The sequence below is a fragment of the Asterias rubens genome, unplaced genomic scaffold (assembly GCF_902459465.1).
Source record: "Asterias rubens unplaced genomic scaffold, eAstRub1.3, whole genome shotgun sequence".
NCBI classification, from domain to species: Eukaryota; Metazoa; Echinodermata; class Asteroidea; order Forcipulatida; family Asteriidae; genus Asterias; species Asterias rubens.
This window is the reverse complement of record NW_022985728.1, coordinates 97,223-110,911: the sequence shown is the minus strand read 5'-3', so window position 1 is coordinate 110,911 and position 13,689 is coordinate 97,223. Positions and strand designations below refer to the sequence as shown.

General features: G+C 37.0%; 1 protein-coding gene across 1 annotated transcript; it reads right to left on the bottom strand.

Annotated features, from left to right (window-relative positions):
• Positions 1–999: 999 nt before the first annotated feature.
• On the bottom strand, positions 1,000–6,399 carry LOC117306428. The gene is made up of 3 exons (XM_033791009.1): positions 5,984–6,399; positions 5,701–5,814; positions 1,000–5,167 (listed from the first exon to the last, which is right to left on the bottom strand). The coding sequence occupies exons 1-3, from the start codon at positions 6,015–6,017 to the stop codon at positions 1,704–1,706; spliced, it is 3,612 nt and encodes a 1,203-aa protein (XP_033646900.1). The 5' UTR covers positions 6,018–6,399; the 3' UTR covers positions 1,000–1,703.
• Positions 6,400–13,689: the final 7,290 nt, after the last annotated feature.

Below are 13,689 nucleotides of genomic sequence, written 5' to 3'. Positions count from 1 at the left end.
CATTATTTACAAGATCATGAAGATGGCGTCCGACCGCTTTCAGTGCAAGTGAAGTTTTTTTCTGGTTAAAAAATACACACTTTTCGTGAAGTTTTTCCATTAAATTTATGTTTATATTACAGAACACATATAGTTCTCATATATCTATGGTTTATTGGCCATTTTTGAGGTATTTAAAACGTGTTGGCGGCGCTCTGGACTTGTTGTCGGCTTGTTGTCGGCTTTTAGTAGGCAGATCACACTATTTTTCAAAGTTCTGCCAATGCCTTCAAAGTTTGTCTCATATGATTTAGCTTGATAAAAGAAACAAAGAACTGAAAAGCAAATTGAAATCGGACATTCGATTCTCTTTTTATTCAAATTTTTGTTTATTGTTTAAAGCACCTGTTTTAACCATTTACGGGCAAAAAGTGGAAAATGCTTTCTTTTCAGTTTTTCCTTTAAGTTTTCATTGTTTTTTCTCAATTTTAAACCCTGTTAGTGTTTCTTTTCTTATAGTACACAGGTCAAACCTACTTGCAAAAGAGAAATGGAGGTTCTATTACATTGAATTTTTTTTTTTACGGTCACCAAAAATGGCACATTATCCAAAATTCCATAACGGGAAACCCCAAAATGTTCCAAAAATGACTAAGTCCAGCTAATTAAATATGCGTGAGGCTCTCCTGGGGTAACTAAAGTAGTTACAGCTATGAAACTTGGCACAATTCTTGTTTGTGTATAGACATTTTTTTTAAAGTGTATATTTCAAAGTTTTACACGCCATTATGCAAATTAGCCTAATTAATTATTCATTTTGTACCCAAAATTACCTAATTAAATATGCGTGAGACTCTCCTGGGATAACTAAAGCAGTTACAGCTATGAAACTTGGCACAATTCTTGTTTGTGTATAGACATTCATTTTAAAGTGTATATTTCAAAGTTTTACACGCCATTATGCAAATAAGCCTAATTAATTATTCATTTTGTACGCAAAATTACCTTATTAAAAAGCACCTACAACCATGAAACTTGGCACAATGAAAGTTTGTTATTTTACAGTACATTGTAGTTATTTACATGGTTTCATACATCATTCTGAGAATTCCACACAACTGCAAACCAGACCATTATACTGGTGCATCTCATACAGAGAATGAGAAACGTCAACAATTTGCAAATAATTATGTCAATTAGCTTCTTATATGGTTTTGCAGTAGCACCACGTGTTTATGTGTCTAATAATAAATTTTATGAGATGTGATGGTTCTAAAATGAGAGGTTGGTGTTACAACTCGAGCTGATCGTCTTTCTCCTGAAGACAATCAGAGCATATTGATCAAAATGTTGAGTTGCAAACACCAAGGGTTCTTTTCAGATCCACCACAACTGCAAACCAGATCAACAAAAATATATCTGTCCTTTTCATGACATTAGATTTATAGTGAGATCATATTACCTAAAGTTCATGTACATTTTATACCATTATGTACAACCTCCATATCAAGAAAGTATGTAGATACATAATTTCTTTTCTGAGTTATATAGTGTTCACAACTGACTAATGATTGTGAAATTTTTAAAGAAGAAAAATAAATAAAAAATTGTAAACATGGAGTAAAGTGTACACTATGTTACTTTAAATGCATCATGATCACCTTTTACACTGTTGTGTGTGAACTACATGTGCCTTACAGGGAGCTGTTGTGTTATAAGATGATTTACATTAAATCTAGTGTGCCCTCATCCCATTCCTTTTCCAGTGGATAACATAGCATTTCCTGATATGGAGGGTCGTACATAATGGTATAAAATGTATGCACCCCAACGTATTTTCTATCACCCGGTTCGACCAATTCATCAATGTCTTCTTCTGTTGCTTTCCTTAGGACAATGGCCTTATACTCGACTAAATCTCCCCCTTTAGACTCTAGGAACATATGGCGTATTCTTTTTTGGATTATCCGATCCCCTGGAAATGGACCTTTACGTCTCTTTTTGGTGGGAGACAACTTGGATAGAAGTTTCTTTTTCAGTTCACTTTTCTGCTGCTCTTTGTCTATGTGTTCATGTGATGAAGAACTCTGTGAGGTGCCTGCGTCTTCATCTGGGATATCTTGTGTTATTATCTGTTTAATAATATTTCTCAAGTTACTTTCCAGCTGATCTACACTTAGTTTCTTTCCTTTGTTGGTGAGATAGAAGAGGTCTTTTTGAACTCCTCCTTTGCTGGCACTCTTCCAATGCTTTATTTGGGTTGTCAAGGCTTGTTCAAGATCCTTTCCCTTATGTTTGTCTTTCAAATGGTCTACATCTTTTGGGGAGTTGCACAGGATGCCGCAGACCTTCAAAGCATTTCCAGTGTTTTCAACTGCTTGTTTCGTAAGGAAGCGCTGTCTGGCTTCCTTTTTTTCTTGATTCATTTTCAATTTATCAGCAACAGTTTTTTTTATTGCAGCACTCTTGCGCTGATATAATTTCAAAAATGAGCTTCGATGCTTGCGCGCATCACCTAGGAATTTATTTCTTGTGTCCTCATCCATATCATCTAGGTATTCTCTCGTCTTATTCAAGCTCCAGAGGAGAATGCCTTCAAAGGCCACTGTATTGGCATTAGGCATCTTACGCCTAAGATAATCGAGACCTGCAAACATACGCTCAGGAGCAAGATTGTCCTTAGGGCAGGTAAATGTTTCTTCTCTGAGATCAGTAGCGTTGTAAAACCTTCCCCCTGGAAGATGATCAGCGACCTGACGACTGATGCACACATGAAGATTGTGCATTATCACAGAGAGTGCTTGCTTGGTCAGGTTTTCAATGTTACCTGTTGTTCGTTCATATAGGGACGTGTGGATTTCATTCTTTACAGGTGGGAATTCTGGAAACAGGATAGTACTGTCATTGACGAGTGGGGAGGGGTCTATCATCCACTCTTGGACTTTCTGGTGCAGCCTGGTATAGAATTTGTCCGTGTCGAGTACATGGAGATTACTTTCAACCATCTGCATTAGTGGAGTCGTTATATGCTGGGATATAATCCCCATTGCTCTCATCCCTGCCAGTATTATTTCATCCTGCAGGTCTAGTTTGAGACATTTAATAAACATGTTTTCCTCGCGCTTGGAGTCGAGAGATGAGCACAGCGTGTTGAAATGTTCTCTATGGTGGAACACCGCAGCAGAATTCTGGAATGGGATGTTGAAACGATTCCCTCGGTATGATTGAAGATGTGATTTGCATTGATGATGTGTTTTCAATACAGATTTGAAATCTTCAACCATGCCGGATTGTTCATCACATTCTGGTCCTAATAAATTACAGAATGAACGGACAGTAAGTAATGTTGCACTCTCCTTTCCCCTACTCCACAGCATTTTGTTTTCCCTCCCCAGTTTTCCATCATCTGCCTCGATACGTTCCCACTCGTACAGTGCAGAGGCAGCATACTCTTGAAGATTAAGAACTAAGTGCTTTCCGCAGAAAAGATCATTGATGGTGCTAAGTTGATGTTTGACATCATCATCAATCTCTTCCCAATTGTCAGTCACCTGTGGTAGTGCAGCAGCTCTCCATTTTTCTAGTTTTGTGATGTAAGCCTTATTTACGATGCATCGGTCAGTCATTGTGTTCTTTATTTTGGCTAAAAGTTTAAGGGTTTGCTTTGGGTCGTCCTTTATGTTCAGCATGATCAACTCATCCAGTGTGTCCTTCGTTTCTTCAAGTAAGCTCTCTGCGCTTTCAGTGTGGATGTCATGAAGGCTCATGCCAACAGTCCCCGCATCTGTGGAAGCTAAAAAAGTTGTATATCCCTTCCTCTTCTTGGTGGTGCCATCAACTTGAAGTGTTACGGAATGTTCTGAGGATTCAATTTTAGCTCGTGCTGCTTCTTTGCTGAGCATAGCTTGTTCTATGCATAGATAGCGTATGAGAGTTGGCTTTGGTAATCTTCCGACTTTCATCTTGGCTACATCTTTAAGAACTATCCTTATTATGTCGGACACATTTCTGCTACTAACTCCTCGGGCAATAAGTTCAAAACATGTTAGCCTGATGTCATTGATGTATTTGCCATTTTCATAGCTCTGGATCTCACGATCATTTACTATATCATCAAGTTGACACTTTAAGTCCTCATTTTCAGTCTCCAATTCTTTCACCTGTTTATTTAAGGTTTGCTTTGCTTTGTCACTTTCATCACGATTAGTCTTGAAATATCTTCTGGAATCACCTTTGTTCTTCTTTGACTTTTGCAACATTTTCACTCTTTCCTCTAGCTTTTCTATTTTCTTGTTAAGTCTTTGATTGGTCTTTTTCACTTCTTCCAAATCTTGCTTTCTTCTTTGTAAGCGTCGTACCACATTCTTATTTTGCAAACTGCCAAGCTCTATTTTCAGAGAATGATTTATTGCTTTCGCATCTTCCAATGCTTTTGATACTCTGCTTAACACTTTTTGAGTTTTCTGATTGTCTTCAACCTCCTCCTGCCAAAGGTCTGTCAAATATTCCATACAGTTACCCATATGGTCAAGAGTGTTTTCTGAAATCAAGTCTGCATAAAATTCCAGATCTGAGTCGTCATCTTCATCTTCATCGTTATCTTGGCTGTCAATACTTTGTGCTGGAGGTCTTGGGGTTGGAACTCTGTAAGATGTTTCCAGAAAATCCTTAAGTGGGTCATGTCGTAGTTTCTGTCGCTTTAGAGCCAAGTTGTGCCAGTTAGTCTGAATAGTGCCAATTTGTGGAGGACTGAAATCTGCTGAAAACAGATTTGGCCACCATGTGTCCCGAACTGTTTGCCAGGTTGTGTTTGAAGTCTCCCTGAACCAATTTAGTTCAATGATCATTGCATTGTTGATGTTTTGTGCACTGAAGTCTGTTTGATGAAGTAGTGAGTCTGGTGTTAATCTGCTCTTTTCACAGTGTGGTCCAATGGTGTTCTTATAGTGTTTTGCAAATTCAGGCACTTCTTGGAGGAGGTCTACTGTGGTGTGGGTTCGTTTTGATTTGGCTACATGTCGTTGTACTTTTTGGAGTAGTCCATTTAAGTTGGTGCTGGTAGGCAAGTTGAGGTTGAGGGCAGAAAATATTGGTGGGAAATCACGTTTGTAGCTTTTGGTGGTCGAGTGCTCAATACGATATCTGATTGTCTCCAACAATGCTGTGGTCAGAATTCCATTCCAATGATCTGGTGAAAAGAAAAAAAAAAAAAAAAAAAAAAAAAAATAATAAAAATAAATTACATTTTTTGTTTGGGGCATATTTTCTCTTTGCGTGACAGTTAAAAATAGTGAATGAAAGAGGCACATTCAAAAGGATTAAATTAATTTTGTTAGGAATATGTAGCCACTTTCCATCACAGAGCTTTATCAATCCATAGAGCAATAAACTAGACTCCATGATCAATCTGAATCAAAACTTTGCAAAATGTAAACAAGCCGACAAACTATTCCCACGACCATACGGAGTACCAGCAATAAATGGAACAGCCTTGATAAAGACAATAGCGACATCCGATTGGTCAACCGCTTGATAAATGTGTCACGTGACATTTTTTTAGACGTTACGTTCACTGTACACCCGCCCTGAATTACTCATTTCTCTTAACTTTCCGAACTTTACTCTCTGATTTTACACAACAAATCTACACAGAGGGTAATTTTATAACGATATTATTAAAATATATTATCTTGAAAATTGAGGAAAGTGTTTATTTCTTACCTGGAACGCTGTATTCCGTAAGCAACAGGTCAATTTCGTCTGATGTCCAGCCAGAGATATGTTCAACTTCGCACGCGAACGCTTGGTCATTGAACTCAACTGCTGCCGGAGGCTCTGAATTGACAAAACAAACATGTCCTATTTTAGAGCGCTATTACTGAGTGCAACGGATAACCAAATTCAACAATCTGCACATCATAACAAACTTTAGAATGTCTATTTTCATATTCTAATATAGAAGTATTCATATTTGAGATATATAGGGAAAAAACGGGTGGCTTACCTGCTCGCCGTTTCCCGCTTCTACTGGCCGCCATTTTGGAAATTTCGAGAACGTACGCATCAAGAGTAGAGTTTCCCCATCCTATAAATAGCTTCACAGGGTCCCTACGTCACCGACTCACTCCGGAATCGTCCATTATAGAAGAGAATAGGGGGGGATTAAGCTGCGAGGTGGTATTTTTTCCCCTCCCACGCGCCGTCGCTGCGCGCCGGACCGACAAACTAAGTAACCCAAAACTACTGTAAAATCTATATTTCTTTACCAATTTGGATCAAATGAGCAGACAAACACAGGGGAAGTCTATATTTTTTAGTAATGTAATTGTTTTCTTTATTGAATTATCCAATTCTCCCTTAAACGACTTTGATCTGTACCAATCTTTTCACATTCGACCGTGCCGACCGTTGTGCGTGTGAGAATATGCATGGTCGGCTGAAATGTTTACGTGCAGAGTGATCTGCCTAATATTAGCTCTTTTGGGAGGGCACCTGGAAGGCACTTGAAATTTCTGGGGCCCCCAGGCCCCACCTTGGCTACGCTACTGTCTCCAATACTGCGTTCATCTTCACAACTTTAAGGGTACATAAATAAATAGAATATATGGAACCGTTTTTAACATGATATTTCACTCATACAGTTGAAATCTTTTGGTTTCCTTAACATAAATATTATACTTCAAATCAGTTTTTTTATTAGTTTTTTTTTCTTCTAATGATTATATTGTTCTCTCATCTTGTTTTGACATGTTATTAATATCTCCAAGGTTAATTCAACATTTTATACACAAAATTCCCCCTCCATTCTGTAAATTTTACGAACAATTTATAAGTTTCAAAAAGTTTGTTTTCCTCTACATGTATTTTTGGTTTAGTTTTTCTTTTTTTCTTAAGAGGTGTAGCTTATGAAATAGCGAAAGTAAAATTATACTTTATACTTTATAGTCGGCATCTGATTGAAGAATAGTTTTTATGCTTTGTGTGGGTTGTTGATTTAATCTAATCGATATCACTTGAAAAGGTTTAACTGTCCAGTGTATGAAAGAATATGCTTTTTCATAGTCTTTTTCTCCCTTAAAGCCATTGGACCCTTTCGGTAAACAGTGTTGTCCATGGCCCACACTTTGTGTACCACAACTTCTAAATCAAATAACAAACCTGTGAAAATTTAGGCTCAATCGGTCGTCGGAGTCGGGAGAAAACAACGGAAAAACCCACCCTTGTTTCCGCGCGTTTCGCCGTGTCATGGCATGTGTTTCAAATAAATCCGTAATTCTCGTTAACGAGAATTTATATTGTTTTAATGTTTTCTCAAAAAGTAAAGCATTTCATGGATTAATATTTCAAGAGAAGTCTTTCACCATTGCCTTCTGTAAACCCTGTAAGTTATTTGTAAATCTGTGAACTTTTTTTTGTTTTTCTGAACCGAAAGGGTCCAATGGCTTTAAGATGTATACCCACCCAATTTATGAAAACAAATTTAAACAAATTCATCAGGGCAACCATTCAGAAGACTTATTTCTGTTTTATTAAAACGACAATACAGTCAACTCTGGTTGTTCTGCATATAGAGAGCAAATTCTGAGGTCCAAGGTCTGAAGTGGTCTTTGTGTTTCTTTGTTTCGCTGTCCTTTTATAACGACATTCCTCTTATAAAGAGGTAACTTGGTCGGTCCCATGGACTTTGTATGCCAATAAGTTTGCTTGGACAATACTTACCAATTAATGCCTCCAAAATGTCTTTGGGAATCTTTCTCATTGTTCCCATTGTTGTTAACTCCTCATTCGTGAAGAAAGCATTAACTAGGGTACAAGCCATCTTAGTACCTGATTTTCCAGCTTTTCTCATGGCTGAAGAGATGTTTAGCGGGTACACATAGATCCGAGTTCCCGGAGTAAGTTCAATCATCTGAGCGAATCAAAAGAAAAATGAACAGCTTAGTAAAGTATGTGGTGTAATAACCTTTCTGTGAGTTGGGATTGTTCTGAAAAGAATCATTTGTTTTCAACTCAACAGCAAATCATAACGATGGCCTCAATCAGGAATTATCTATATTTTCACTGAAGTAGCTACTCCTGTGACTGTAGCATGAAAAGCTGAAGGTTCTTTCAAATCTACCAATTGTGTTAATTTGTACACTTACTTGGTGCATTGCTGCAATGTCTGGATGTAGTTTTCCAGGCCGAGGTGCAGTATTTGCGTTGGTCGATGTACTTCCTGCATACAGATAAAAGTTCATAAAAACAGGAACAGTGTAAATATCACAATTATAAACTGAACTCAAACACTATTTTCAGAAAAGATGTTTTGCTTATTGCTGTTTTTATACCTCTGTGTTGATGACTATAGGGTGGAAATGAAATGTTATTACAACAGCTGTATGGCTTCAATTCGTTGTTACAAAAAGTCATCAAAAAGATGAAAATCGTGCAATACACACGAAAACCAAGTGTTTTGTTTTTATTTTTGCAAGTCGCCCATCACAAGGCCAGATGGCCACTCAAGAGAGGGCTACAAATCAACTGTTTTCCAGGGCTGTTGCCACCTACTCCTGGAGCTGAAACAGGGTTGCCCCTTTTAGAGTTTGTAAGGTTTTGTAGGCTTTATAGGTATCATCTAAGCGGAGCCTGGCTGAAAGAGCATAATGTACTACCTCCCCAACTTTTACGAAGCAATTATGGTTAAGCACACAAGTGGTATGACCCGGATTAAAACCCTTACTCTGTCGCATGCTACACCAGAGCTTGGGTCCGGTGAGCTAAACCGCTCGGCCATGCCTCGAACAACAAAAGGTCATTTTCACAAAACCTGTGATGTAAAGGTAAAAAGACAAAGATTTCTTTCAAAATTTTTCAAAAAGCCTAATTTCTGGCAAATAGCCAAAAATTAGCAATTTTGTTTAACGTTCACAAATGGAGTTTTGCATCGCCATGTTAATTTGTGCTATTTAAGGAAAATATTTCAACTTACTCTGATAGTGGGCAACCTGATCCCCAAGGTTGGAGCAGGTCTCTTGAAGACTTCTTATCTTTTCTTCCAAAGATAATATTTGATCGTACAGTGTCAGGTTCTCGTCTTTTAACTTCCTCATTTCTATGTTTAATGCACATAATACAAATAAAACATGAAGTTAAGTTAATGCGCAAAATTTAATGCATTCCACGCCTTGAATGCAACACAAGCACAAAACAAAATTGATTAGGGGAACTCATACAGAACAGGTTTGAAAACATACCTTCCCCATTAGCGTTGATGAATGATGTTCGTCTTGGACATTTGCCACCAACTGTAGGCCGATCTCTATCTTTCTGTTTGTCCAATCTAGTTTTGTTTTTTTGTTTTTCGAGCTCAGCCAGGTAAGATCGCTCTTTTTCAAGGTATTTGGAAATGTTACCTATGTGAGTTGATATAAAAAAAATGACAACAAACTTGAGTTTAAAGTGCATCAGTTAAACAAATTTCATGATCACAAACATTTTTACATGCAAGAGCCATTGCATTTCCATAAAAGAACTTTTCGATTGGGCATATTAAACATTTTACCATGTGCTTAAAATTGATAAGCACAAAACAAAATTGGTTAAGGGAACTCATACAGAACAGGTTTGAAAACATACCTTCCTCATTAGTGCTGATGAATGATGTCTGTCTTGGACATTTGCCACCAACTGTAGGCCGATCTCCATTGTTCTGTTTGTCCAATGTATTTATTTTTTTTTTTTCGAGCTCAGCCAGGTAAGATCGCTCATTTTCAAGGTTACCTATGTGAGTTGATATAAAAAGCCAACAACAAACTTGAGTGTAAAGCGCATCAGTTAAACAAATTTTATGGTCACAAACATTTTTAGTATGCATGAGCTTATTGCATGTCCATGATCAGGCATATTGAACACTTTGCAATTAAATTGTTTTTACAAGTTAAACTCAAAATGTGCTTAGCCTATACCTTTTACTTATTATTACTTGTATACTGGGCAATGGTTTGAAATAAAACAAGGGCTTGTTTAAATGAATTCATGAAAAATAGTCTAAAATGTACACCAACTTTCGTCAACGACATGGTCTTCAACATGGTCTTCAGCACTCTGTTCAGATCCCTCTGATAAAAAAATTTGAGAAAAAAGAGTTTGCAGAACTTTTCTTCCAGTACTCCTATATTTGCAACCTGTACCACCAAAAATGTTACTACAATTAACATTAAGTCATGTCAACACAAACTAGCCAAAATGATGACAGCATTTGTGACAAAACTATTTCATTCGAGGATTAAGTTAAGTACATTAACAGTAAACTTTCATACTGCAAATGCATTAAATTTACATGTTTTGTTTTCTTTAATTAAAAATTACAAAAGATTTGTATGATATATTTACCGCTATCAGTATCACTGTCCTGATTTTGCTGTTCAAAGAGGGCCTTCTCCTTCACAATGTATTGCGAGATGTTACTCGGGCCAGCTTTTAAACATAAAAATGTTTACTGTTATTTTGAATTTGTAAGAATTTGTTCTCATCTATTGCACTCTTTGTACATGTACATGTACATGTTGTCTTGAAAAAATAGGTGAGGGACTTTTTAATAATTAGGCTTTGAAAGTACAGTATAGGATTGGTTTTGGCATGAATGTATTATTCCAATCAACTAGTTTTCAAATATACATCTAACAAAGTTTGAAAATTTCATCAAGAACTGTCTGAACGTTTTCGAGAAACACCAGGGCAAGCCCCTTCTCTTAATAAAGAACAGTTTCTGTTCTGTTAAGTTATTTTGTACATGTTTTTACGGAGTTAATTTTTGGTAAACAACCCAAATCAGCTGTTAAGTTTTTAAATAGATTTTCAGATACAGTTTTCTCATATGACAGCATTTCAGAGGAAAATATCTCACAGAAAAATTGGTTCTAGTATGGACCCCATAAATAGCAAGCTTTCAGACTGGAACTAAACAATGATTTTTTTCATCCTAAACAATCCTGTATAATAATCTTTAACCAATATTACATTCTTTGAATTGACAGTTGAGTTACATATTTACAAAATAACCATGCAGTGACACTTTTAGCCAAGTACACTGTTTTGCTTAAAATAAAAAAAACAATATTGAAAACATCGAACATGGCATTCCTCCTTAGTCTGACCCTGAGCAAATATTACACTATGTAAATAATTGTGCCATGCTCTTATTACAAAATAAATAACATTTTTGTGCATTAAGAAACTCACCTTTGCCACTGGTCTTCTCTGCAGCAACCTTCTTCTTTGACACTGTACAGTTCAGATAAATTGCAAAAAGCATGTCCTAATACAAAATTTGTATTTATCATCATTATGTACTTTCATTCATTCATTGACAAAAAAATATAGGTATGTAATCGAATTGACATTGTATCTTTCATTTCCACCACATTGCTTATTTATAACCAAAGCCATTTTGATAATTGTAGATCTGTATCGTGATTCCTGTTATTGTTTTAGTTAGGCATTTATGTGTGTATGTCTAGAACAATTACTCACCTTTGGATTTGGGGTGTGGTTTTTCTGCCTGGTCTTTCGTACCTGTGAAGTGGTGAGCAAAATACAAGAACAAAAGCTGAAGATGCATACATGTTTTATACCAACACATACTTGTACGCCACAAACTTGTAAATTTACTTAATGTGCAGTCAACACCTGTCCTGGGTTTCAGATACTGTTTTAAATTATGGCATCGAAATACTTCATTAGGATTATCAAGGAGACCATATAGTGCAGGAAATTAGTATGTTATTCACAAATTCGGCATAACATATGAAAACCTACCATTTATCTTCCTTTTGGGTGGTTTCCCTTCCAGTCTCTGTTTTTCTTTTTGGAGGAATTCTTTGTTTCCTAAAGAAACAAAAAAAAAAGTAATAATAACCAAGGATGTTGAATTCTTGAAAACAACTAATTCACACAAGACAATGTACATGCAGATTCAGTGACGTCGCACAAAATTGTAGGGCCTAACGATACTTCATTAATGATGCCGCTCTTCATAACCCGATAGCGTAGACCTGCTATTAAAATATGGTCAAACGGGGTCAACAAAACATAAGTAAATCATGGTAGGCCCAAGTAAACCTTGAGTTTTTTTTTTGTAAATGCATGGTGGTCATGGTCATGGTGCTATAGCCCCATTTTGTTGTCAATAGATTACTTTATATCCTTAGGCACGTGCCAGTGGAGTGCTATTGTACAAGCAGATGACATTCCTGTTTGAATTTTTTTGAAATATTGCAAATTTGTTTGGGGAGAAAATTGTTTTGCTTTTTGACGTTAACACTTACAGTTAACACATTAACGTAAAAGTTTCAAAATAAACAGGTACACGGATGCAGTCACACAAGTAGCCGATAATGGACGTTTACTGCCAACATGGTTTTGCAGGGCATAGGCCCCGATATTATTGTTTTAAACAGTTGTAGCCAGTTGTCGGCCAGTTATGTAGTGTAACTGAATCGATACATTTGTTTCGATCAAAACTGTTCAACGTTAATATTTTTTGCCTGCAATAATTGCGATGTTTCTTTAACATGTGTACTTACCGCTCCTGGAGAGGATGGTACAAGAGTAGTATGTCTTGTTAAGTGGGTCATATGCACTTGTCCCATCTTCATCGGTTTGTTTGATTAGATGCTCTGGAACAACTCGCTTCACTCCATCCTCATGAAATACGATGAGGGCATACTCTGTGAAAAAGTTGGAAATAAGTTCAACATTTGTAACACACAAGTTATCCTATGTTAACGTTTTAACGTTAGGCCTAAAATTTCAAACGAAATGTAAGTGAAGGCCTAACGTCGATAACATTAGGCGTAAAACTTTGATTTACATGACATGACAACATAAGGTAAAAATAGGGGAAGATAAACTCATGTAATTTTGTTCGCATGGTATTTTAAAGAAGCTTTATAAATTACCCAGGACGTCAGCAGTGGCAGTGGTGTGCAACAGACTGACGTCCTACTAGTACATGTACATGTCCTACCTGGGCTATAGAACAAACCTACTTCTAGAAACTATAAGGCTCCCCCGTGAGCCTTAAAGGAACACGTTGCCTTCAGATTTCAAAAAAATTTCACGTTTGAGGGTGTTCCTTATACTTATTAAGAGTTGTTCTTGCAATAAAACACATTTAATGTGTTGTAATTAGTGAATGGTAATTAAAAAAAACAAACACTGACCTCTGACCCCAAAACATGGCCCGCGAAATATATACGTTTTTCAAGCCGTCAAAACGATCGTCCGTTTATGCGCGATGCACAGCAGTTAGGCTGGCGCCGTAGCCAATGGCCTGGTAAACCTACCAGAAGAACACAAGGTAATATACCGTTCTCTACCATACGACGTTGTGTGAAATGTAAACACACCATTTTGCTGTCAAAATGGATCGCCGAAAAACACAGATTCAGCTCATTGCTCTACGCAAAGAGATGATTGAAGACACGTCCAAAAAGAAGGAAAGGACACCTCGCCAATCAGGGTAAGAATAATGTAGTGGGACATGGACTAGCCGACGAGAGAGAGAGAACGGACCGTGATTGTTTATACCCAATGCAATGTTATTGTTAGTTATTATTGTGGACATGACACGTAAATTCACAGCCATGAGACAGCCGCAGCACTGAGTTGTGAGAGTACATAATGTACATGTACTATGACTAGTTTACATATAATTTTGTAGATCTA

What these genes read in the sequence shown, in the direction of transcription:
- LOC117306428 (XM_033791009.1), bottom strand. Translation starts at nt 6,017, where the DNA reads ATGGCGGCCAGTAGAAGCGGGAAACGGCGAGCAG. An exon ending in AAGCGGGAAACGGCGAGCAG is followed by an intron (nt 5,815 to 5,983) that starts GTAAGCCACCCG and finishes TTGTCAATTCAG; the next exon opens with AGCCTCCGGCAGCAGTTGAG. An exon ending in TACGGAATACAGCGTTCCAG is followed by an intron (nt 5,168 to 5,700) that starts GTAAGAAATAAA and finishes TCTTTTCACCAG; the next exon opens with ATCATTGGAATGGAATTCTG.